Source organism: Zonotrichia leucophrys, chromosome 5, assembly GCF_028769735.1.
Source record: "Zonotrichia leucophrys gambelii isolate GWCS_2022_RI chromosome 5, RI_Zleu_2.0, whole genome shotgun sequence".
NCBI lineage: Eukaryota > Metazoa > Chordata > Aves > Passeriformes > Passerellidae > Zonotrichia > Zonotrichia leucophrys.
Window position 1 is genome coordinate 19,539,975 of NC_088175.1, and position 26,968 is coordinate 19,566,942.

The 26,968-nt window shown below is 42.5% G+C and overlaps 2 protein-coding genes across 8 annotated transcripts in view; one reads left to right on the top strand and one right to left on the bottom strand.

Moving 5' to 3' along the window:
- The window catches only part of SLC25A21 (solute carrier family 25 member 21), a 238,934-nt gene extending 230,705 nt beyond the window's left edge, over nucleotides 1–8,229 (top strand). For 6 of the 7 annotated variants that reach the window (XM_064714951.1, XM_064714949.1, XM_064714952.1 and 3 more), the window contains 2 exons: nucleotides 556–608; nucleotides 3,067–4,649. In XM_064714951.1, the coding sequence (XP_064571021.1) occupies nucleotides 556–608; nucleotides 3,067–3,146 (133 nt within the window). In that variant the 3' untranslated portion in view covers nucleotides 3,147–4,649. Of the gene's footprint in view, nucleotides 1–555; nucleotides 609–3,066; nucleotides 4,650–8,161 lie in introns of those variants that run through there. The other variant, XM_064714950.1, reaches the window with a different exon arrangement.
- On the bottom strand, nucleotides 8,011–26,525 carry PAX9 (paired box 9). The gene is made up of 5 exons (XM_064714957.1): nucleotides 26,385–26,525; nucleotides 24,851–25,477; nucleotides 22,395–22,534; nucleotides 17,408–17,560; nucleotides 8,011–8,551 (listed from the first exon to the last, which is right to left on the bottom strand). The coding sequence occupies exons 1-5, from the start codon at nucleotides 26,386–26,388 to the stop codon at nucleotides 8,297–8,299; spliced, it is 1,179 nt and encodes a 392-aa protein (XP_064571027.1). The 5' UTR covers nucleotides 26,389–26,525; the 3' UTR covers nucleotides 8,011–8,296.
- Nucleotides 26,526–26,968: the final 443 nt, after the last annotated feature.

A 26,968-nucleotide genomic window follows, 5' to 3' on the forward strand; every position in this document is an offset into this window, starting at 1 on the left:
ATATCTCATGTGTAAATTTTTCAATTCTTCATTTTGCAAAAGGAAAACAGGAACAAAAAACAGACTATTTCTCAATTTAATTTCATTTTAAAAATGCAGGCCTCTCTACCTTTAAAATTATTGCTGAAATAATTAAACTGGGGACAGATCCTTGTGGTAATAACATTTTCCAATTTTTAAAAACATTTCTCAAGTGGTGACTGAGTTGTGGCTTTGATATTCAATTATATCAGTCATTTTGTCTCTATATGCAGCTGTTGTTAACAGACTTGTCTTGAAAGTAAACCCATCTCACTGATTAAAGTCATATTTCTGATTGGCTAGACTCACAACATTGCTTTTGTGACTGAACATTGATTAACTTTTTCTCTTCATCTGATCTGCCTCTGTAAAATGTTAAAATCCAGATACAGCCTGCTATTGAACATGTGTAATTTCAAATAATTGCCTCTAAGTGCTTTGCCAGCATTTTAACAAACATATGCTACAATTCCGTTCTTCTTTTAGAGCAAGAATATTGTTTGAAACGTTTTGTTTGTTATTCTTCTGCTACAGATTTCTGGCTCTGTACAAAGGCTTGCTTCCCAAGATCATGAGGCTCGGTCCAGGTAATTTTCCTTCTGTCATTTCTATTTTGCTTTTGTTCTGGCTTTTTCTTCCCATTTTTACAGTTTCTTGAGAAAATGTAGTAATTATCAGTCAAATAAATGAATCAAAATATCTGTCAGTTTGAATGATTTCCTTTTAAAATTGCATCATCTAGTAGTATCACAGATGAATTTGGCTAAATATATGTCTAAAAAGAATAATTTACACATATACATCAGAGAATTGCAGGTTCAATTAAATGCTGGTTTGTGCAACTGTTTTATTTATGAACAAGCCAAAGCACATGCAAATGACAGAACTGTAAAACTTTTGGTATGTTTCTTAAAGTTTCCTATTCCTTCTTATGTGATATTTTGAGACCATTAGCACTATTCCATCCCTATGTGAAGTCAGCCTAAAATGGAGGTTAGAGTCTCGCCATAAAATGCACTCAACTAGTCAAGGCACAGCCCAAGCATATCAAATTCCAGTTACTTTATTCTCTTATGCTCTATGGGGGCAGACACTGAAAAGCTGTTAGCAGAGCTGGGAAGAGACTTGTATGGCCCTGGAAAACTAAAAGGATGGGGATATCTTAAAACTGGGGTTGTTGCTTGACCCCTTCTTAGTAATTGTTACTCCAAATGTGGGAGCACAGTGGTTGAAAGCTGTATCTTCCTTTTAGAGTTGTGGGGTTTTTTTTTTTTCCTGACTGGTTTTGATTAATCATGAAAGCAAAGCACTGGGCCCTCAGACTTTGTCAGCCCACAAAGGCAGTCTGCATCAAAAAGAGCAGAAGCCCCAATTTGAGCAGTATCCCATTCCCATGAAATTGTGTTTCCAGTTGTTCAAGCTGGTTGTTCAATATGCAAGAACACACATAGGTAGTGCAAGTAGGTACAGAGCCTGTTCTGCAGTATAAAGGAGGCATTAGGTTTGTCTGTAAATGTTTGCATATCCAATCCATCTGGCTGAGTACTGGACCATGCCTGGTTATTGTGCAGGGCGAGGAAGGTGGGGAGGAGAAACAAGGAGCTCTGGAGCTAAAAGCCTTTTCCCTCACACTCCAAAGATACTAGATTACATACAAGACAAAGAGAAGGCAGTGTTTAGCTTTCCCAGTACCTCTTAGCACAGCAGATTTTGGAATAAAGTTTTCCATCTTACAAATGACTATGCATTCTGGCCCACATCCAGAAAGTCAGTTACATGTGAACTTCATTCTAAATACTTCTGTAGTTATATTGGCTAAACTAACATATAGGTTTAGCTTTCTGATGAAACAATAATACAGTCTTTATTATGACTGGGAAGGTAATTCCTTCTTCCAGCATGTGAGTGTTTACAGGAAAAGAGATACACAAATAGATCACACAGTATGAGATTTGGAATCAGCCTTGATTTGAGTTCAAATCACATCTTAGACATTTTGTCTATGATTTGTTTGTTGGTCAAAACCTTTTGCAAACATCTGCTCCGTCTAGCTTCCTGTGAGTTCCTTTTCATAGAGAGTTTCAAGTCTGGCGATGGTTCCTTAGGACAGATGATGTGGAGAAATTCATGTAGTAATTCATGTGCCTGGTTGTCTTAGCCTATCCCTAGAAAGGAGAGCCCAGTTCAGCAGAAGCCTCATTTGTTAGAGGTGCCACTCCAAGCCACCAACTGAACCAACAGGCAAAGGCAAGAAGATATTTATGCCCCAGTGCTGGAACCTACAAATAATATATTTTTAATCATGCAGCCTGGTTCCCTTTATCCAGTTCTCCAACTAGAAGCTTCTCTATCTGTTTAGTTATATATATACCTTCTGAAATGTTCTCTTTTTTATCTCACACAGTAATACAGCCCAGTTACAGTCTGGCTTCACTAACAGTAAAGATATTTTATGGCTTTCAAGCTGGGATTTTATACTGTTACCAATTCTAGCAAATAATGCCATTTCATTAGATCAAAACTTTGCCTGTGGATTTGTAGCCAGGAAAGATTATACTCACTTCCACACCAAGATTTTCTGCTTTAGACATGGTGAAAAAACAGGTAAAAACCTCTCTTGACTCATACCTGGAAGTGTCTTTATCATCCTGAAGATGAAATTTTGCCATTCCACCAGTCAAGCTGCGATTTCATGGCCAAATCTTTTTAAACAGGCACACAAATATACATATATTCAGACTAAAAGTGTCACTTTTAGAAGAACAAAGAAAAACATTAATCTTGAAAAAGTATTAGGAAAAATCACACTGAGAGTGAATTTGATTTAATATACGAACTATTTATATCAACTTTATGATCTAATATTAAGTAAAACCGGTATGGTTTATGATTTGGTGAATTTTTAGTGAACTCAGGAAATAGTAGACTTATCCATTTTGTAAATAAGGCTTTGCCATATTCTTGTTTATGTTACACTAGAAGTGCTCTATAATATCTTGCAAATACTGGATTTTCTATGTAGTAAAATAATATCTTTTCTTCCAGGTGGTGCAGTGATGCTTTTGGTTTACGAATATGTTTATGCATGGCTTCAGGACGCAGTTAATCACAAGGAGCATTTCTGAAAAAGCATACTCTTTAAAATTGCATGCATTCTAAAATACCCTGTAATAAAGCAAAAGTGATTCTTATCCTTTATGGTGTTGAATACTCGCAGATTGCACTGATGTTAATACAATTCCAAACAAATATGGTCTCTAGGTCCTGATCCAAGAAAACATTTAAGTACATGTTTTTCTGTAAGTGCATAATTAAATAGCACTTGACATTTGTAATTGTTTTACTGGACCAAGAGAAAATATAAAGCAGACTTAAGACTGAGTTTTCAAAGGACACACTGAAATTTCTTGACACAGAATCATCCTATGCAATTGCATACTTTTTAAAAAGTTTCAGCTGAAATGGCAAAATAAAAATTTTCAGGGTATTTTAAAGGAAAAAAAAAGGAATAATCCTGGGGGGGCAGATACTAAGCTAATGTAAACTGACAGCTCCATTTACTCCACATTAAGATAATGATCCATACTCTGCAACTCTTCAGTCAGTCTTGGGTCCAGTTTCAATTCAGCCCAGTATGATTTCAGCATTCATATAAGAGCTTTTCAAGTTCTTCGGAGTTTGGATAGAAAAGAACTGCACAAGTAGCCACAACCTTAAAAACATGCATACTGCAAAATATCCTACTTGTTCTTAGCCATATATATTATATAAATCTCATTCAGATCAAAGATACTGAAAGTAATTAGAATGCATCAAGTTGCATAAAAAATCAAACCAACATGGGATTCATAGAAGAAATGAATAAATAAATTAACAGAAAGAAGTCATTTTAGGCATATGAGACTTTACTGCAAATTTTTTATCCACTTTGATATACTATCCCACAAGATCTGTCCTGTGATAAAAATGCTCAATGCACCCTGACTGCCCCTTTAGCCTTTCATTTCCATCATGGAATGGTGAAACAAGGTAGCCTATCTGCAGTTGTACATAGCTAGCCGTACACCTCGAAAAAATGCACCTTTCTGTAGATAAAAATATGTTGCTCTGAAGCTAAAATTTTTCCTTTTCCCAGTCACTGTAAATATAAATATTCCAGGGATATACTTGCATTCTTACTAGCCCTTCCAACTCTGTGAAATACAGTAAATTCTATTATGCTGACTCAAGACATAGTTTCTGTTCATGCAGTTGTGTCATTCTGCATTTTCTCTTTAAAAACTCCTTAAATAATTAAAAATCACACATCATTCTCTTAAAATATAAAAATATCTTCATTATCAAACTTGATTCAGTATCAAACAAGCATATATCTTGCAAAATTTCAGTATCTCCCCCACACTGCATTCACTCTGCTAGCAATAATGTTCTTCCTCTGAAGGAGGGACAAACCTTTTCCTTGGCAGTCCTAAAGAGGCACCTTTCTGCATTGTTACCTGAAAATGGCAGTTCCCATGTGAAGTCTCATCTCACAAGTGTTTTTAATGTGTTGGAAAAGCAACAAAAAGCTAAAAATAGAAATGTGTTTTCAGCACTTTCAAGGATGTCTGTATTGACATGCTCAATAAGCCTCTCTTTTGTCTGAATTTGGCAATGGTGGTTTTTCATACCTATGCTATTTCATAGCTAAAAATCAATAAAACTAGCTCCATTAAAGTTTATGGTTTTAAGGCAAATGTTCCTTGTTGCAGCATTTTATTATCAGTACTTGGCCAAAGAGAAGACAATGCTAAGATAATTTCAAAAACTAAAGCAAAATGCTTTATAATTTGTCTTTTATTAATTTAGAGCATTCGAAATATAAAAATAAAATGCTTTAAACATACTGTATATACATATATAGCCTTTGGTTTTACATCCTTTCCAACATGATTTTTTTCATTTAATAGCTCAGCCTGATCTTGGATACAAGGAGAAACATTCAAAACCAGAAAACAGCATGGTATGAGAAAACAAACCTATGAATGTGCCAGCCCAACGCCCCTTTACTCCTTGTGTAATGTGGGCTGGAATTCAGTTTTACACTAAAGATCTTCTGAACGGGGACCATGCAAACACAGTTGAGTTGAAGGGAGTACTATTAGGCTTCACTTATTCTTTTGGAAGCATTCAACACTCTGGAAATGAAGAGTAGACTTTTCAGAATAAAAAAATTAATTCTGCACCCGCATATACAGAATATTTCCCAAAGGTACCCATTTACCTCAGTGAGTTCACTCCAGATTTACACCCAGGTACTTGACAGCAGCAGTTAACCCTTATTTATTATTTTTTAGGAAACAATTCCCTTTTGCCTTTTAATTTCATGTAAAATGGCTTAGACTTGTGTGATAAGTGAACATATTGCAGTTTTCAGTTTACCCGTTAGTATAAGCAGTGAAATAGTCCTTGGGCAAAGGAGTATTCTACATAGTAGGTTTGAATTTTAAAAAAAAAAGGGAAACTTCACACCAAAAAGCTCCATGACAGGCAGTTCACCAAGAGCCAAGGCCAGGCACTGTTGCTCACTCTGAGCAACACTTTCTGCACGCAGCCCCGCTGACCTCCCAGTCAGGGGTAAGGAATCATGTACAGCAGGCAGATGCATGGGGAGCTGTACCTAAACAAACACAAAACAAAAATGGTTTATGATGGTGTATCCCATGGGAGGAGTAATTAACATCATGTCCTGTCCTTGTTTTATAAATTATCCTGGTTTAGCTGAGGATAATGAAAATAACTGATCTGTCTGTCTCCCAAAACACACTAATTCCTCATTGGAATGTCAGGAAAGACAACTTTTATTCCAGAAATGACCTCATGTTACTCAAGAAAATTTGGAAAAATTTTAACACAGGCACACTGTTACAGGCTTGCAAAGTCTTGAAGCTCAAAAAAACTGTGCTTTGAAAAGTTTCTCTTCCTTAGTTTTTGTTTTCTTTTCCCTTTGGTGCCCCTTGTTTGAGTTCTGTGGAAAACAATAGGTAGACTCGCTCAATAATTCTGTAATCCAGTAGAACAATTAAGTTAAAAGATAAAATCCTCTTTCCAACTTAATCACTTATCTACTTATGATCTTTTTCTTTTTTCCCCATTTTGTCTTTAGTGAAGAGCTTGTCTGGTATTAAATTAAATTCTTATTTCTTTTTCATGTTGTTAAGGCTCATCTTATTTCGGCTATAACAGCATAAAGGCAGAACAACATCCATCATGTCACTAACAGGGTGGCAGAGTGGAAATGCACTTGTGTGCACTTCAACTTTAGTGGTTTCAAAGAAACATTCTTGAAAAAGTGTTCTACTGAAAAATGAGGGCTTCAGCATCTCATTAAAGCTAAACAGCTGTTGGATACCTTTGAGGCTGAAGAAAATTAATTACATCCAAGATCAGATTTTGTTTCCTTGGGGCAAAAATATAATATCTGTGTTCTTTACAGAAATGCAGTTCTGTTAGCAATTTTTTAGTGCAAGAGGCAAAGGTGGCAGTAGCCAGAGAAGTCCATCCATATTTCAGGGGACATACTGTACATGACATAAATACTGATTACTTAGATTGTTATGAAAATTTACCCACAGTTGTCTTGGGGATGAGAGCTGGAAATCCACAAAAAGATAACTATATTTTAAGAGGGAAATGTATTTTACTTTCTCACTGAATTAGTGTTTAATATGGGATGCAGATAGAACAATATACGAAGAATAGTATTTTCTTCTTTGCTTTAACTATGTCTACAGTAATTTAAGTTATTGCTGAACACTTTTAAAAATACACAATATATTAATAGTCTATGATGGATATGAAATGTCACACCAGGCTTTTTTTTTTTCCACATTCATATTCTGAACATACCTACAGCATGGGAAAAGCATAACAATAGTCAGAACTTTATTATTGCCCAAGGAAAACAGGTAAATTTTCAAAAATCAGAATTTTAGCTCTCTTGGGATTAAAGTTGAAAGCAAAATAACTGGCATGGAGTACTTGCCACTGCATACAGAAATGTAGAAAGGAAATTTGCTAATATTAAATAATATCTCTGTTTGTAGCACCACCACCAGTATACCTATAAGGGGAAAAAAATGCTTCAGAACAACAATGTAAACTTTACCAAGAGCCATACTTTACATTCATTAAAGCAGAAATTAAAGACAAGGTCCTCTTTAAAAATTACAACATAATCTGGACACAAGTGAGCTGAGAATGATGGTACAATTCTGTTTCTCAGTGGAGTTTTTGACTGATAGGGCTTTTTAAGCATCTCTGCACAGGTTGCACACTAACAGCATTTTCCTCTACAGTTTCCTGTTTTATTCAGGTATTTTCCACCCATATTTCTGTTTGTGTACTTCATATGAATGTGGTGTTTCATGAATCTGGGAAGCTGGGTATAACTGGAGAGTTACTTAGCTGGATTTCTGCCTTTGACTCTTCTGCAAAAGAGATAACTATCTCATAAGATGATGAAGCCTCCATGTAGGCACAAAAACATGACCAAAAACCCCTACCTAAACCTCATCACCTATCACCCCACCATGCAAAGACATAGAAAATAACTAGAAATCTCCTTAACTTAAAAAAAAATAAGAAAAAGAAAAAAGAAATAGGTAAGAAATGTACTGGAAGGTGAAAACAAATGCTGTCAAAAGCCTCTATTTACAAATGGATAAAATAAAATCACAAAGATCTTGCTACTGCCTGACGATGGCAAAATGCCAGAAGAATCTGAAAGCCACCTATTGCCTTCATTCTATATTTGATTACCAAAACCCAATAAAACAACAATAAAGGACCTCATAATAACAGTGGATTGTATAATCTCATCAATTAAAGGGTTGTTCTCTAGGCATTTGGCAAACACTTCCCGTTCAGCCACCTTTGCTGATTCAAGGCATAGCAGAATTTTCTGTGGTGATTTTTCTTTATTGATTTTTGCACAAATCTTAGTAACAATTGCACATTTAGAAAGTTTGTGATGATTAAGAATAAATATGTGTGGTTTGACCAGGAGAGAGTGGAACAAGGCTCCACGAGCCCTTTGAGGGACACAAAGTCTTTAAGAGCACAACACCACACTTCTCTCAGTTTCTGATGTTGTCTGCAGCTCTTTAATCCCAGAAGCCCTCGGGGAGACAAGTCACGAGGAGAAGGGCCAGGTGTGGCCAGCGTGAGGGGAGCAGTCCGTGAGCTGGGCCCGAGGAGCCGGCGAGCCCGTGGTGCTCCTGGAGCAGCTCCTGCATCAGAGAGCGGAGGCCGTGACGGAGTGGCCGCCCTCCCTGGCAGTCTGCATGCCCTTGAAGGCCAGCGAGGCGGGGATGTCACAGCTGTGGGGGGACAGCGGGGTGCCCCCGGCGTGCTGCCAGCCGTGGCTCGCCATGTAGCTGGATGGAGTGGCGCTGTACGTCATGTAAGGTGACACCTGGGCCGGCGTGGCGTACGGAGGCATGGCCGGTGCGGACACGAAACTGCTGACGGCTGGGAGGCCATTGGGTGCCTGAAAGGAGAGGGAAAGGAAAAGGATTTCTGAGAGAGTAAGATATGTTGGATCTGGTGTAAAATAAGCTGCTCTCAGATGCTGCTGGGGCTTTGTACCAAAATTAAGACCAGCAAGGACACCAAAAGAGAAACCCATAACCATTTGCCTGAATTTCATGGGCTCAGTGGCCCCTTCTGCTTTTCTTTTAAGACCAGTTACCCCACTGTGATCAGTGCTTCACACCTCTCCCCGCAACGTGTCCCAGACAGGGACCACCAGCAGATGATGAGGTGGTCCTCACCAACACACACCAAGAGCAAGGCAGGATCTGCTAAGGCCCCTGTACACCTGCCTACCTTCCCACAAGCTGTTGTTCATGGACTCCTCGAGGCCCATGGTTGCATCTAGTCATTAACTTGAGAGCTACTTGGAGGGGTTTGTAATGAGTCTCCCCCTTCTCTCTCACCTTGACGCACTTGGCAATGATTTCCACAGGTTGGAGTAGATTAACTGCGACATTTACCTACCTTTCCCGAATTTCACACAGAGTGTTGGTCACTGTTGCAAGCCCAGCTGGGGAGTGCTGGGGCAGTTTAGCTGGGTGTGCAGTGACCACAGCCATCCCAGTGGCAGGAGGGACAGACCCATCCCTGAGCCTCTCCTCTCCTGGCCCCCAAGGAGGGTGGGCTCAGCCTGAGCTGCCACGGGCAGGTGTGGGCACAGATCTGAAAGCAACACTCCCCAGAGTGAAGAGGTAGCAGTGGCTGGGGGAGGTGGAACATCTTAAACTCTTTGGTAACTGTTTGTTCAGAGCATGAGTCAGAACTATGGTAGTGGTATTATTGATGGTGACTTTTAAAAATCTGTTTTCTAGATACTTGGGAAAAAAAACTTGCAAATGTTCTTTGCTCATAGCTCCTCCTGGTTTCAATAGGGCTTCTGTACACAAAACAATTGCAGGGCTGGGTCCTTTCCTGCAAGCTATTTTCCTAGGTCCTTCTGTAGGCTGGAGAGAAGGGTTTCTATTTAAATAGAGAAGGGAGAGTCCTTCAGTCAGCTATGCTATGATTTCACAATTAATGACTCCTTATTCAACTAAAAACTGTTTGGTGGTTTATTTCACACCCATAAATATTTCTTCAGCACAACAGGTACAAACCAAGATCATTTATCTTGCTTCAGTTTCAATTTGTGTAGTGTTTGTTTTAGGATTTGGGGTGGCATTTTTTCTGAAAAATGTTTCCTATCTGGATATGAAAGAAGAGTATTGATTCATCAAATCCTGTAGCATCATCACATGGTACAACTGGACACAACCTGAATAGTGCAAAGCTAAAAAATTAAACAGATTTTTGTTCCTGCTAAAACTTCATGTGGTGTTAACATTTCACTTGTTAAATTTCTCACAATTCCACTGTCTAGACTATCCTCTCATTGCCATTTGGGAAACAGAGCAGTAATTCTGCTGGGCTCTGTCAGTATAAACCTGTACAGCAATCTAAAGCAGCAGACACAGCAATGGGATCCTGGCCACAAGCCTCCAATAGGAATATTAATTAGTACAAAACTTACAGCTGCATCAGCAACATAATTGTCATTCAAAATAATTAAATGCTTTGTTGAAACTGAACTTGCCTTATTCTTCTGAAAATCCAAATACGTGATCTGACCAGTAAGTCATATTATGTGCCCCCTACTGTGACTCAGAATTACTTTAGCCTCAGCTTTAAATATCAGTGCTTGCAACAATGCTGATTAATACAAACCTGCAAATAATTGCACGGCAAATCAGTAAAATTCTTGAATCACATGGAAAATTATGTCATTGAATTCACTGGAAATAAAAAGTGTGGCCCTAAAAAGCTGCTTTTCCAATGTGCAAACATGAAACAAGAATGAGCACCTCTGTTTTTTGTAACAAGCACCAACAAAAAGCTTTGCACAGGTGCAGTAGATTCATTGAAGCCAGGTTGTAACACTGGGATATCACGAGCCACAACCCAAATACATTCTGCACAGAGGAGTACAGAAACCCTGGAGGGGTGGATGCTGAAAAGAGAAAATATAAAGGACAAGTCCCTGAAGTCTCAGAGCCATTGAGACAGCACAAACCTTCAGCTTCTAGACCTCAAAGGAGGTTTTCCGGGCTCTGTGAATCCATCCTGTTCTTCAGGCTTTCCCATCCCAAGGAGGCTGGTGCCAAGCAGTGGGCTCAAGGCTGTGCCTGGAAGCCCATTTTAAGTCGGATTCCTCATTATGAGTTGTCATCTTCTGTGACCCCTTAGCTGTGCTTATTGGCACATTGCCTGGCACAGATCTACCCTGTACCCACTAACACCCCTGAGAAGGTGTGTTGGTAGGTGTTAGTGGGCACAGGGTAGATCTGTGCCAGGCAATGTACCAACAAGGCATCTCTTTGCTGGTCCACCAATGTTCCAGCCCATGTCCTGGCCTACTGCATCTCCTACAGACAAGGCCTCCAGGGGCTCCTCAGCAGCCATAAGCAGATGACTTTGCATGGTCTGAGGCAAATCTGAGCTTCTGAATACCTCACATTAATGCAGACATTATTGATAAGTGCTTTATCAACAGGCTTGTTGAGAAATATTTGATCCAATCACATATGTTCTGTGGCCTTCTGGCACAAAGTCTTCAAACTATAATTCATGAAGGAGCCCAGGTTTCCTATTGAATCATATTGTAGGTGCCACTTGGGTTGTTGTTGATAAAACAGATGGAAATTGACTAAAGATTCACTAGTTTTTGTAAAAGCTTAATTTTAAAGAATACCTATACATATTTATAGCAGCCAGAACAACCCTTTTACACACACACACAGACACACATATGAACACACACACACACACACACACACTCTTATTCAAAATAAAGTTGTGAAAACTGTTCTTTTTGTAGCCTATTCTGAATGTGAGAAAGATCTTGCCCCAACTACTGAGGGCAGGATGTGGAGACAGTTGTGTAGGGACCACCAGCTGCAACCTGTCAGAGGCCACCAATGCTGTCTGTCATCACTGCCTCGCTGAATTGGTGAATCATTCTTATTTTTGTTGCACTGCTACAAAGCTTTACCACTCCAAACCATGATTCTGTGGGTGCCACAGATGCCCTCAGCCAAGCAGGCAGCGCTGGGATGGGTAGGAGCTGGCCCAGCACAGAGTGCAATTGTGCCTCAGGGGAGGTTTGAGCCATACCCACAGAGCAGTCAGAGCCTTCCTCTGACCTGAATTAAAAGATGAGGGGATAGAGAAAATCTCATTCTATATGATTTTAAAATACGCTACTCAAAAAAAAAAAAAAAAAAAAAAAAAAAAACAAACAAACAAAAAAAACCCAACACGCAAATTTTCATCTGATTTTCATCTGTGAAAGACTTGACCTAATAGTCTTGACACAAGCATTTTTATTTCCAAACAGCCTTAGATAAAAAGCGTAGGTTATCAGAAGGGTTGAATCTTGTCTGTCAATCTGGCACTTTTTACAAACATGGCATTCACTTAAAATAAATGGAGGGGATTGAATTCCATGACCCTGTATATACTGGACAAATAATTCATCCTGCAGTATTTCAATCAGAGGAAATGAACAGCAAAATCTAAACATTTGTAATTAGGAGTGCAAGAACCTCATGGTGTTTATGGATTTTTAAAACCCTAAGAATTTGTTTTAAGTGCAGAGGTTCTTGAACCTGGCTTTTAAGTTTTATAAATATTTTTTTTCTTAATTTGAACCATCGTTATTCAAGGGAAATCTAATTTTTTAAGCAAACAAACAAACATTTAGTTGTAGCTGAACAAGAACCTTTGCTGTGTCAGAGATAAGGACTCCCATTTGAAAGTGCCTACTTTCTGGCTTCCACAAATATCAGAGAGGAACTTCTGCTCTCAATTGCTGCTTCTATCAATGTTATCAGACAACTGATGGAATAAGTATTTCCAAACTTTAGAGCTGCATTTGAAACCTAGAACATATGACCTCCCACCAACTCACAAATTCATTTAAACCTGTTCTTGCAAAGCTACCAGCAAAACAAGAGTAATTGGGTCAGGATAACAAGTTGGGTCTGGTGTCCTTCTGCCAAGTTGCTGCTGATACCTGCCAGTGACATTAAAAGGAATATTGAGGTGGGAAATCAAAATCAGGGTGGACATAAAACCTTGCTTTATGTCACACAAAATTGTCCTGCTGAAACAAGCAGACTGCACGTTTTCACAAGTAAAGGAGTTGGTTGAGTAGTTTCAACAGATGGAATCTTTAGTTTTGGTCACTTTAGATACAATACTAACTAGAGACAACATTTTTTTGTCATTGTTTTCAGTCTATTTGTGATTTGCAACACAGAGGGAGTGGGTGGATGAAAAGCAAGTCTAGAACCAAGCTAATGTGGTCTTTGGAATAAGTAATTTCTATTAGTTGCTTGGACTCCTAAAAGTCAGAGCAATTCTTTCACAACCAGAGGTAACCACCAAATACACCTGGATATCTGTTTTGAAGGTTATGCTTGTATAATGTGTTGCAGAGCTTCAGCCTCCTCTCCCCTTCATGGTAAGAAGACACAAGGGTACAAGATTTCTGGACAAACTTCCCATGTCAGACAAATTACCTGATTTTGGTTTCTTCTGCCTTGATCACAGAAGAACCATAGAAACATGCAAGCTAAATTTCACTTCTAGTCCTCATGGTATAAATTCTAATTATATATTGTAGTGAATTTATATTATTTTGTTTCATTCTTTTCCTTCTCTGACTTTTGCTTGCTAGATACATGTTCTCTCAGTATCAAAATTAGTTCATCTCCCATGTTCTCTCCCATGTTGATTCTAAATATTTCAGAAAATGACCAGGAAATGTAACATTCAAAATCACAGACTGGTATCTATGTTAGCTATCATTAATGGCAATAATGTAAAGGATCTCATTTCAGTTTCATGTGAATACAAACATGAACAGATTTGATGCCACAGGTGGATGCCACCTCAATTTTATAGTCTAACTCTAAAGTCAGTGTCCAAAAGAATGTAAATTATTTTTATTATTTTTTTATTATTATTATTATTACTTTTATTTACAATTACCTAAATGAATTGGCCATTGTAATATAATTGCTACAGTATTTAATTAAATAGTTCGTGTATTGCATGGACTGAGAATGCAGGCTTTGTAGAAGCATTCTAAATTACTATTCAATAAAATGTTTCTGGAGAAGCAGCATAGCCCTCAAGTTGGAGTTACCTAATTGAGCAGCCTGAATGAGCTGGGACAGTGACTCAGCCCAAAATTCCGTGCTGCAGTCATCACAAGTTCAGTCTGTGTCACGGCTCAAGGGACACACCTCAGGTGAACAAGGCTGCTGTTTCCGTCTGTATCTCGCAATTCTAACACTGGCTTGGATGGGGTGAATCCTTCCTGTCCTTGGATCAGCAAGCTCAGCACGTTGCCTTGATCCTGCAGCCCAGCCCTTCCCGAGAGCCGCTGAAACCAACAGCAGAGGTACCAGGAGCAGGAGCTGGGAGCAGGGACTGGGAGCACAGCCGGCTGCAGCTCCTCTGCAGGGATGCTGCCGCAGCCCCGCACACACACACACACCCTCTCACTGCTGGTTTTCACCATGAAAACCTTAAAACATTTTCTGGAAATGACGGATCTTTCCCAAAGGGCCTCAAAACACAGTCATGAAGAAGCTATTGCAGCAGTTATTCTTTCCTCGGCAAGAAAAAGCATAGCAGGAAGCAAAATATCTAGTCCTTCAATCAGAAGAGCAAATCAGCACAAAAATCCAGAGGATATCTCATTTTTAGGGACATGGACATAATCAGTTAAAAAGATTGTGACAACAAGACGAGGAGCAATCAAACACAAACTGCAAACATCAAGGAAGCAAACATGCTAAATCTCTCTTTATAATTGGAGGTTAAATATGATTTATAAATCAAGTCAACATATGGGATCCCAAGGGAAGAGCAAACAAATTTTCCAAGTAAAACAGCAGCAGCAGGCGTGAAATGGAAATATCATTTAGGAAAAAGGCATTACTAAATTATCTAAGTAATAAAACTGGAGGTTTTTTAGGTTTTAAAATCGATAAACTTAAGTAATATTTTTGTATAAATTGTAATTACTAAATTAGAGCTAAATTCTGAAGCTGCAATTCAGTGCTACAGGATCAACAGGAAAAATGACGTTACCACAAATCAATTCAGATCAGTGTTCCACTAAAATTAATGTGCCTACACAGGTCAGTCACAATTACCTACAGAAGGGTTGCAAAAGTGAACACTGAGTAAATTTCTCCAGTTTATGATAATGGGTTTTATTAGAAATATTTTTAAGAAAAAATGAGAAAAAATTGCTAAGGTGTATCTGAATAAGTTAGCCAAAGTTAATCCTGCAAATCATGGTTTGCTTTTTACAGTGCTGGAAAATATTCTTACAAAAATATTTTCATATTAGACTAAATATCCATATTCTTAGATTAATTAACTTATTGAACATATTCCTTAATTTCACTGCAATCAGCTTAAAATGAGACTCTGAAAAATTAGTACAAGGACATTAAATAATTTTGATGTTCAAAAAAACTTAGAAGAGGCAATATTTTGTATGTAAGATATTAAATTGTCATAATATTATAAAATATAGTATTTGCCTTTGTTTTCAAGAAAGAATGAACAGTGATAATGCATTGGAATGGAGAAGCTTTTAAAAATAACACATGGGCGAGGGGCTTACATAGCTGCTCTGTTGTTCAGCTGAACTGAGTTGATTTCCAGAAGACTGTGATTTGAAAAAGAGACCTTTCAAGAATGGAGAATTACACTATTTCTCTTTCACTGTAAGTTGAGCAAAGTAATGCTGGTGTTCTAGTTGAAGTCACAATTAAAACAGACTTATTCTTAGAGCTGAAGTGCTCTAATATTTCAAACAGAGTTAGCTACCCAATCCTTTACATTATCTCTTTAAAAGATGCCATTTTCTTTGCAGCTATTTCTCCCATTGTTAAATTCAATTCATAACAATGTACTGCATAAGAAAATCACACTACTTCCTTCTAAAATAAAGTTTAGTCCTTTCATAATGAGCAGATCCCATTCCCCGTGTTTAATGTGCTTTTTTATTAACTTAAGGTTGTTTCCTTTACCTAAAGCCATCCCCAGCTGCAGTGAATAACACAGAAACCAGATAATATCAACTGAGTGTTTTAACTATAGTTGGGACACTCATCAAGATCACTCTAAATGATATTTTCTTATCCAATTTTAAATCTCAGCCTCTTCAGGGAAATAAAATCCCAGTTTTGGAAATAGTAATAGTAACTTGAATTTACACACCATCACCAATCCTTTCCTGAAGGAGCCAGGGGCATTTTTTGTCTTTTCCAAAGCAAACTACAGCAGAAACAAAAGAAAAGGAAAAAAAATGGGGTGGGGGGGGGAAGACGGGTGGAAGGAAAAAAGGAAAAAAACACCACTCATTCTCTGACACCGAGTAATCTACTACAAAAACAACAGAGGAAAAGAGAGAGGAGGAAAAGGCATGGTGGATAAAGGCAGACAGAGGCTGCTGTAAAACCTCAGCACATTCTGAGGGAAAAGCAGGCAGCAAGAGCTTCCAGTGCTTGTTCAGAAGTGCAGTTGGCTTAGACAGCTTTCACGGTGAAGTGAGATCCACCACGGCCACCAAGCACACACATAACATGTCCACCAAGCACACACATAACATGTCCACCTAAACATCCCAGTGTAGATTATAGTTCAAGGTCTACACTGTTGCTGAATGGTTGCTTCCCTTTCCTACGCCAGGTTTAGAAGGATGATATAAATCAAAGTCACTGCCTTTCCAGTGAAGATGCTGGATCTTGGGGTATGTTCTACTATTTAGCAAACTTCACAACCAGATTATTTTAAAGTGGAGTGAAAACAAATTCTGGTTGCTTTAAGCACAAAGCCTGCTTCTGATGACAAAAGCACAACTCAAGTTTGTCCTTAGACAGATATACTGGGCTTATGAGGACAATAGGAAAGCACAGGAAAAACAATCGTGTCATATAAGCAAACTCCTTTGAGTTGGAATTAACAACAGATTCCCATCGTTTTAGAACAGATTTGCACAATAATTCCCCTTTGGTATTTTGGCAAAATCTGGAATTGGGCAGGGCACACATGGACTCTAAACAAGCAAATACACTGGAAGAAATAAACATTTGTTCTTTTCTATGCCGTTGGTTAACACCATACTGTCTTACTGAAAGGTTCTATGAAAAATGCCTTCTTAATATTATATACTTAGCAATATATTGTAATTTCAATATGCTGTTATTTAAATGAAACTGGAGGAGGAGACTTATGGACACAGACCTTCAAAGGGATTCTAGATGTCTAGAAACTAGGCAAATATGGGGTCAAACTGGTAAAGTCTTCACCTTGTTCTCTTCATGGACAGCCAAAACAGCAGTCTCCTGTGTCTAGCAAATCTCTGCTTCTGCAGTTACTGGGAAGATGGTACACTAAGAAGGGTGAACCCATAACCCATCAATTGTTAAATGCCCACAGTTGTTACGACTGGTTGTCTAGGCAATTCCTAAAAGCTGATAAATTGCCACAACAGACAAATTCAAACACACTATACAGTCTTTATATACTTGCCAATCTACTGCAAGAACCAAGACTGAACAGGTCAAATCACATCTAATACCCCTGCTCCTGGCACTGTTCTTCCTTGCTGTGACAAGTATCTCCCATCACTCCCACCTTACAGTCCCTGATCATGTTTGTCATGGCAGACCTCCTGGTGGGTTGGGGTCCTTTGAGCAGAAGGTGCTTAGAGTGCAGTTTGAGTGTCATCATACCATTCACTCACCTCTCTGACTTTCTTTATTAGTTTCATCCGGGTGGAGTGCCCTGAAGCCATGTGGGTTGGTGGACAGGGCACTGTGTTTTGGCCGTGGAAGCAGGTGGCCAGTAAGAGGCAGGTCTCACAAATGGGGTTCGAATTGGGTGCCATCCAGATCACCTGGGGAGGAATCGGGTGCATGTAGTGGGATCAGCTCATGCCCCTCACCCACAACATGCAATGACAAGGACCTTGAGCAAGCTGTCTTAGTGGCAATGCTTTGATAGCAGGCCTGGTCTGGAGATCCTAGTGAGAGTGACACAGAACCAGACGGCCTCCAAGCCAAGGTCTGAACCCCTGCACCAGACTCTGCTAACAATGCTGCTGGCTACTATGGCAAGAAAGCAAATAAACACCTCTCCTTCACAGCTTCACCGCCCTGCTGCCTGAGTATGACTGAAGAGTAGTATGTCCAGACCTTTGTCATTGATGGATTTTGCACAGACCCATAGCAGGAATCCAACTGCCTGGATCCCAAGATGCCAAATAAGTAAATTTACTAATTATTTTTTTTCAGTAAATCATGTGTGTAGGAGGACTATGCAATTGGCCATAATGTTTAAGCTTCATGTTGATGTTCTCCCCAAGTTACCCTATGTTGTGGTTTCTAAGCACCGCAGATGCAGTTGCAGATGCATGGGCACCAAATATACTTTTTTCAGTGTTCATCTATAAATGAAACATCAGGAACTAAATGTCTACATTATCTACATTTTCTGTGCAAGTCATTGTCCAGAGTTGCACCTACATTTGCAGTCATTTGCCCTGACATGGAGCCTTCCCTTGATGCGCTTGCAGCACACGGAGCTCACGGCCCCGGTCAGAATGCAGCCGAGGGACAGGGAGTGATATCCCAGCAATGCCAAAATCTGAATCTCCTAACAGCTGAGGAAGTTCAGCTGAGACAGACCTGAGGTAGCTGCTGCTTAGGGGTTTGGCCAGCGTGTCAGAGGAAGACTTCACTCAAACTATGTTGACAAACCCCTCTGAATTAGAAGGAGTGTTTTCTGCAGCTCCAGTAGGTTTGGGATGAGGCCTCCAAACAGCACACCTTTTCCAGGAGGGAGCTTGCCCTTAGAGCCCCCAATTACAAGCTTTTTGCCATTAATGAGTATCTGCTCCCTTTGGCAATATGTACATCTGCTTCCTGCAATGCACACAGAAAGTCATTCTGAAAAGAAATTATTTCCAAGCTATTTGCCTCTCAGCAAATCATACAGACATATGCCAGGTCTTCTTCATTTTCATACATGTGTAATTACAGATCGCAACTCTTTTTCGCTTTGAGCATCCATTATGTTAGTCCAGCAAGTCACAAGCATCAGATGTCTGAGGTCTGCATTTTAAATACAGTACGTGTTTATTAAGCGTTTTGATTTCAAATGCAGGTTAAAAATGTGTTCATATTGCAGTCATTTCAGCTATTTTCTCTTAACGCAGTAGTCAGTATAAGCTGTGCAATGCAAAAGAAAATACTCAGAATATTCATCCTTTGTAACAATAGCATAATTACTTGTAGAAGCACCTGAATACCACACTGAATGTGCCTCCCTGCGTAAATAATGCAATATAACTGAGCTCCGTATGAAATGTGTATGACACAACACTGTCAAACTCTTGGAAAAATCTATTTTCCTTTTCAGTTTCTCTGATTCACAGTCACCCTGTTTGAAAGCCATATGACAAACCTGTGAGTGTGATACACCAGGGAAATTATGCAACTGCTTACGTATAAATGACAACCTGGGACATCGTGTAATTAAAACTGAATAGAAACTTGACATGGTATCTTTTGGTTTCCTGTGGAATGTTTTGTACAAAATCACAGTCTGCCAGGCTGAGCTTTCAACTCCCAAAACCCAAATATGAACAGCATTGCAAACAAAAGCCCCAGGAAATCGATAATACATAAAATGAAAAATGTTCTACATCCAGAGGTCCAGTTTCATGTTAAACTAGTGTGACTGCATATTGTCAAGACAAAAATGTGAAGTCTTCCTGCCTTTTTAGTGGGTGAGCTCCCACTGATGTGTGGGACAAGGGCTGAAATGTAGCCATTGGAATCGATTGGAGAGGTCAACCTTGGCTGCTGCCTGACAAGTCTAGGTTGTCAATAAGAGTTTTGCCTACAGAAAGGCTACAGTATCCCATGTCTTAAAACAAATGTATATTGTTTAAAAAAAGTGATCAAACAAATTTATTGTAAAAGTACACAATAAGTTGTTCTTTGGTCTCAATTTTGCTGGTCTTTCTCACACAGAGGGATTTCCTGGGGGATTTCTTGAGAAGCAAAAAACTATCTTCCATGATTAAGGCTAAGGGACTTGCCTAGGAATTATGGAGCTATTTTCAAGCTTTGGACAGGTGAACTTTGGATGTTGGTGGTGCTTAAACACATAGATGAAATTTGTTGGAAAATGCAGAATTAGCCATCACTCACACAGAATTCAATATTAATGTGCTTCAGAGCACATTTCCTCTGCTCTTGTGGTGAAATTGGGAAGCTTAAGCTAAACATCCACACTTGATTCCCTCCTTTTGTAGGAACCTCTGATTTTGATAATACAGACATAAAACTGGAACATCACAGAACGATCACTTCTCTTCTCTGGGGGAAATCTGATGTCTGCCTCCTTAAGACCCTTAAGAGTCTTTGTAACAAGCTTTGCCCAAAAGAGATAAGGAAATAGCAATTACCCCAAAGTACAATGACAGAGCCTATTTCACCACAGTCCTTCTGGCATATTAAGTATCTCTGAGACTTTCCCATTTTCCCACCACTCCAGATACCCCCTTGCTAGATTCACAAATGAACCAACATTGTCTCATATCTCCCGCTCATCTCTTTACACCCAAAACCATTCACACTGCAAGACACCATGGATCCCATGATGTCAGAGAATTTCGTAAGGCTTTACTGTCACAGGCTGTCACTCCAGACTCAGTACACTTCAGCGAAAAGACAGTAAGGCAGCACTATTTGCAGCAGGAATTTGGTTCATAAGCTTCACTTCACACTGTCTGGAATAAATATTTTGGGAAAAGGAATGTGGCAAAAAACTGCAAATAATCACGTTTTCCCATCCTTATTCAGCATGATTTTTTTAACATATTCTTAATTAGCAAGTTAGTGAACTTGTGACAGACAAAGCAATTGATGCACATTCAAATTAATTCTCTGGATAGCAATTCTGAATACTATATCAATAGACTGGTCTACATGTTAGAACTTTCCAAAGCCAAATTCTATTTACCTGTATTATTACAGGGAAGAAGCTGGGAAGAACCTCCTCTATATCTTCCTTTAGAGACCAGGGTTCTGAATATGGCTTTTCTGCCCTTTGAAACTCTCTGGACAATTTATTTGGATAAATGAATTCCATTTTATTAATAGCAATTTTCTCAAATTTTAAATAGCACGTATGCTTAAATAGCATTTATCAGGTGATCTTTCAGGTTGAACAGAACGTTTAAGTAAAACTGATATCGACAATGGAACAGTTATATATTATGAAAATGAAATCATAAATATTGAAAAAAGAAAAAAAGAAAAGGCAAAAAAATGTTTCCAAGCCAGCATTGAAAATAACTCTGTTTATAAAACACTGTTTCTCAACACATCTGTAGAAGTAAACGAGATCCATCAGAGGCCATGGTTTACAGCCTATGAACAAGATCCTGTGAATATTTCAGCAGGACTGCATGCAGAAGGCCCAGCCTGGAACCTAAAACAATGAAGCCACAGTACAGCTGCTCTTACAGAGTAGTGACAAGCTATATCTACTATTTTTTAGCAAGACTGTTAATGCTTATTTTAGTCTTTAAAGAAAATTGTAGAAGGAGTAGTAACTCTAAATCTAAGTCTAATTCTATCCTTAACCATATGGCTGCACTACAGCGCATATTATTTGTGTTATGAAATTAACATAATAATAATGGCATAATAGAAAAACAGAACAAATAGGACAGCATTGAGGGTGGTGTATTGTTTAAAAGGCAATATATGTAATGAAGTAGCTGTTCACTATCGGCATCTACAAGTATTTCCCACTCTGCCCGCTCTTTGCGAGCGTTCCCACAGTTTGCACTCCGCATCTTGAATGTGAGAGTCTGATTCAGCTGCTCTCGCCACCAAACACGAGCTACGAAAGTCTCCTCTACATGGATCTAAAACCAGACACCGAACTCAAAACATACATCCAAAACCTCTGTCTTTGAGCAGGGAAAATGCTAAACAGCGATTGTGGGTTTTCTTCGACTTGGTTCTAAGTACAACAAATGCGTGGCCGGGAAGTCCGTGTGTCTGAGAGACCTCTGATGCATTTGGAAATGTTTCCATCACACGGAAAAAATATTTTCAAAACCTGTGCTTTCCCAACGAGTAACAGTTGAGCCTTTTATAGCTTTTCTCCTGGCACGGGACATGATTAGCAAGCACAAAGATTTAGACAGAGATTTATTAAGTAACAGTTATATTGTGTTGTAATTAAAACGTAGGAAATTCGCCGTCTACTTAAGCGTTTAAAAATGCTTAATGTAGGAAGCAATTACATCTCATTTTCAAATTATTCCCCTGACTACGGAGCGCGCTGCGGACAGAGTACAGCGGGGCGGAGGCGGCGGCTGGCCGGGCCGGGGCGGGGGGCGGCGGCGGCGGGTCCCGAGCGGGCCGGGGGCAGCCCCGGGCCCGGCCGCCATCGCTGCGGCCCCGCCAGCCCTGCGCAACCCTCCGCAGCCCCGCGCAGCCCTGCGCCCGCCGGCAGCCAGGCGGGATGGGCCGCCAGGCCGGGGGAGGAAGCGGAGAGAGGAGCGAGGAGAGCCAGGCGTTTTCCCGCCCGTCCTTGCAAACCAAAACCGAAGAAAGTCCGGCACCGGCTGCAAACCGAGGACGGTAGCCCGAGGCCGAGCTCAGGAGCCCTGTGCATCACTGCCCGCCCCCCGCCTCTCTCTTTACCTGGCTGTACTTGGCCTCCTGCTCGAGGGAGCTCTTCTCCAGCCCGTTCACGGCGTGCTGGCTCGGCGGGTGGAAGCTGTTTCGGCCCAAGCTGCTCCATTCCTCCACCTTGGGGCTGGGGTAAGGCGAAGTGTCATTCACTGCTGGAAAACAAAGGAGCGGGAGAGAGGGAGTTAGAGGCAGAGACCGGGATTCGGAGGTGGATACGGCTTTGCATCGGGATGGAGACGGCTCCCTCTCCCCATGGAAAGCACTCTGTGGGGCAGCGCTAAGGGGGAGCCGGACCCTCTCCCGCCACATCTCGCTGAAGCTCCCGGGAGCTCCTTGCGACGCTGATTCGTGGGCAGAAGGCAGTCAGCCCCCTCCGTGAAACCGGTGACAGAGATCAGCAGCCCAACTCAGAGCTGGCTGGCTCGCCCGGCCCCAGTCCCCGCACTGGCGGGACGGAGCTGCCGCACGGCATTTATCCGCCAGGAGCTCCTAAGGGGCATTTACGGCAGCCGCAGTGTGTGTGTTAGTGAGTCAGAGGAGAAACGACACCCCGTGTGACAAACAGACCTGACACGCCTGCAGATAAACTGGGCTCCAAACACTTTTTGGAAGAAAAAGAAAATGAAACATAAAAGTAAATAAATATTATTTTTTAAATAGGGAAATAAAAGGAAGAAGATAAGAAAGAGGGGAGGAAAAGAAGTAACAGTCCTATTATTTACATGCTTATCAGCCGCGCCATGGGCATACCGGGATGATTTGTTGGCGGACAAATTCACGAACAGCCAAATTCCCGCACCGGGGAGCCAGGGGAGGAGCAGGGGGAGCCCTGCCCGAACCCCGCGCCCGGAGCCGCCGTGGGAGGAGGCTTTCCTGCCCCGCCACCCCGCCCGGCCCCTCGCCGTGCCGGGCAAAGGCACAAATCTCAAGTTGTCTTAAGAAATTGAGCTCCCTCGGCGAGCGCCCTTTTCTGCTGATCTCACACTTTCCCATGAATAGGGGCTTCCTTTCCGTGTCAGCAAGGTCAGTTTACCCTATAAATCAAGGGCGAGCAGCCCCCATCTGCAGCATCGGCCGCTGCGCAGCCCCGAGCCTCTGCCGGGAAGGGGAGGGGGCGATTTCACACTGCAGAAAGATGTGGGCCGCTGCGGGGGCTGAGGGAGACGGGACACACACCGGGACACCCGGCAGCACCGTTAGAGGCCTGCCTGCCAATGTGGTGTTAATAAAGGAGGAACTCACTAAAAAAATTAAAAACTAACAAAACAAACAAACAAAAAAAAAATCCCACAACAAAACAACAACAACAACAAAAAAAAACCCCAACCGTAAATTTCTCATGTGCTTGTAATGCACTCATTCTTTTTAATGTTCATTGCCAACACTGCCTCTAGATTGCCTCAGAGATTGCCAGGCGTGTATTTGTTAAAGTCGACTCAGAAACAAGCGCATCTGTTTGTGTCAGTGAGGACTAGAATGAAGTTTATATCGTGAAGGGCAAAGAAGAGCAAACTTGCAATTTTTTGCATGCATACATATAAAAAAACATGCTTGTGTGTTGCTTGGAAAAAATATCACCTTTCTGATTAAATAAGAAAAAAGTTATTCTGCAATGCCTAAAGGATCATTTTGCATTTGAAATGCTGGTAGAACTGGATTGTTACTGTTAAAAAGGCAGTGAAAACAGAGATCACAATTCCCACCTCACCACTAATACTGAGAGAAGACTGGGACACAGAGATCGCTGTAGGCAAAGGTTATTTTGGACTGTTGTTTTCAGTGACACTTTGAGCAACGCTTTCACTGTTAGTTCACTGGCAGAGACCGAAATGGAAAAAATGTCCCTTGCTAGCGAGCGGCTGGGAGACGCGACACAGTTTCCAGGCGGAGGAACCGAAAGAATGTGCAAGGGATAAAAGAGGCAAATCTTGGGCCTTTGGTTTTCCTAGACCACCGCTTCGGAGGAAAATACACCATCAGAATGAAAGCAATTAGATGACATTTGAACTTCCTGCCGAAGCAAATTTGGGCTGATTGCGAAAAGTACAGAAAATTGACTTCTCAGTAACGCCAAGGCAGCGCCCGTGACCGGAGTGCGGCAGCGAGCCTCGATCGGGACCGGGATCGGTACCGGGACCGGTACCGAGTGCGCGCTGGTGCCGTCGGACCCCGGGCCGGTCCCTCCAGCCAGCATCCCCACCTCCCGGGTCACAGAGGCTGAGGTGACGGCCCAAGTGTCCTGTTTGCAGGTCCGCCTGCAGCCCACCCAGGCCCTTCGTTCTGCCCACGTTCCGAGACGCGCTCCAGGGAGCTCAGCGCCCTGCCCGTGCCGGGGAATCGCCAGGGGTTTCCCGAATTAAACAGCGAAACCACCTTCCGACCCTCGGAGAGGAAAGAACCCGGGGACCGAACCCCTCCGGCCCTGTTTGGCTGCCTTTGTGGCCCCGGCTCCCCCCATTTCTCACCTTGGTCTGTGATGGACCGGATCCCCAGGATGTCCGTCACCGAGTGAGAGGACGGCCACGTCCTGGGCATGGCCATGGTGCTGGGGATCGCCGGCATCCCGGGAGGGGTGGACACCTTGGCTCCTGCAGCAGCAATGGGGCTGGGGTAGGGGTAGATGTGGTTGTAGGACAGAGCAGGCTGTGGGGGCGGCTGGTGCTGCTTGTAAGACTCGTAGTGACTCTGCTGAGACAGGTTCCCGATTTTGTTCCGGAGGATGCGGCTGATGGAGCTGACCGACGGCACGTTGTACTTGTCACACACGCCGTCGGCCAGCAGGCGATCCCGGATCTCCCAGGCGAAGATGCCCGGATCCCTTTGTTTGTAGGTCCGGATATGTTTTACCACCGTGGGGGTGGTGACCCGGGGCTTGCTGCCGCCGATAGCCCCCGGTAGGATGGAGCCAGTCTCGTTGTAGCGAGCCAGGATTTTGCTGACACAGCCGTGGGAAACGCGGAGCTGCCGGCTGATGTCGCACGGCCTGATACCCAGTTGCGCCAGTTCCACAATCCGCAGCCTGATGGCATTGGGCAGGGGTCTTCCGTTGACAAACACCCCCCCGAGCTGGTTCACTTCCCCGAAGGCAGGTTCTGCAAGCAAATGCACAAATACAGCCGTCGGACACGGCGGACGGCACAGAAAGGGGCGTCTGAGCTGCTCCTCATCACAGACAGATGTCACAGACAGGGACCCCCCCTCCCCGGTCACTCCACGCACTTCTCTATAATAGCGGGATGACCCCGAGACTGAAGGAAGCAAGGGGAAGGGAGGAAGAGAAGTGAGAGGTTAAAAAAATGGGGGAAAAAAAAAAAACGAGAGAGAAAGAAAGAAAAAAGAAAAGACAGAAAGAAAGATAATCCGTTGCAACAAATGTCGGAGCTCTCCGGACTGTGCATCAAGCATATTCCCAAAAATAAGCACATTCCAGAGATGAAAAATGAGATCGCCCCAACAGACAAGTCAGCTTTATTGCCACAGGAAAAAGGAACGCGAAGAAAACAAAAAGAAAAGAAAAACATCGTCTAAGACGTGGGGGAGGGGGAGGAAGGAAAAGTAGTTGAGGAAATTCTTTTACATCTTGGGAGAGACGAGGGCAGCGCGGTGCTTCTGAGTCGGGACTAACTTTTTAAAGACCGTTCCTGGTGCTGTTAGCGCCTTTCGCTTAACAGCACGATTACACTGGGCTGTAAAACAAGCGTGTTAAAATGTTAACTGCTACGATCGGTGTCAGGAATAATATACAACGTGTCACGGGCTCCAGCCATCCGCTCGTCTGCGATCCTGCCTTGCACTAGCCTAATAACACTAATAACAAGCCGACTAGTCATTAGCTCGCTCTCTCTCTCTCCCCTGCTCCTGACCCTCAACATGTTCGTACAACTTGTAGGAACACGAGCAAAGTCAATAAGGGAGCCGCGGCGGTGGCAGATGAGTGCGCACGGGTGCTCCCCCTCTCTTGACAGCACTTGAACCCTCCTGCGGCTCCCGGCCACTTACCCATTCCTCTGAGCGGGACACCTCGAGGCCGGCCCTAAATCCCAGCGGATCCCTATGCCCGGGAACCGGCTCCGGGCCTCCTGCGCTCCTGGCCGCACTGGCCCCGAGCCTCTCTGCTCTCCGCTGAGGAAGGAACGGTAGCGTGAGGAAGAAAAGAACTACAAGGAAATCCACATCCCGACAAGAGAGCCTTGACTTCTGCATTTCAACCTCAGGGCAGCGTGGGCAGGGCCGGGCTGGGCCGGGCCCGCGGCCCGCCGCCCCCCCGACCCGCCCCTGGGGCGGCCCCACAGCCCAGCCGCCCTCCCAGTGGCCGGGGGAGATGACGGACAGCGCGGCGGCGGCGGCGGCGGCTGCGGCCCTTCCGCTGCGCTCCGCACCTGGGCCCGCCGCGCCGGGACCGCGGCTCCGCACCTGCGGCGGTGAGTTGCGCGGGGAGCGCCGCCGGCGTCGGGGCCGTGCCGAGCGGGGCAGTGCCGAGCGGGGCCAGGGCACGGCCGGGGCCTCGGCGCGCAGCTCCGCGGGGCCGGGGCGCGGGCGGCGGGCAGCGCCGGGCAGAGCCGCCCTTCCTGGCCCCTTTCCCG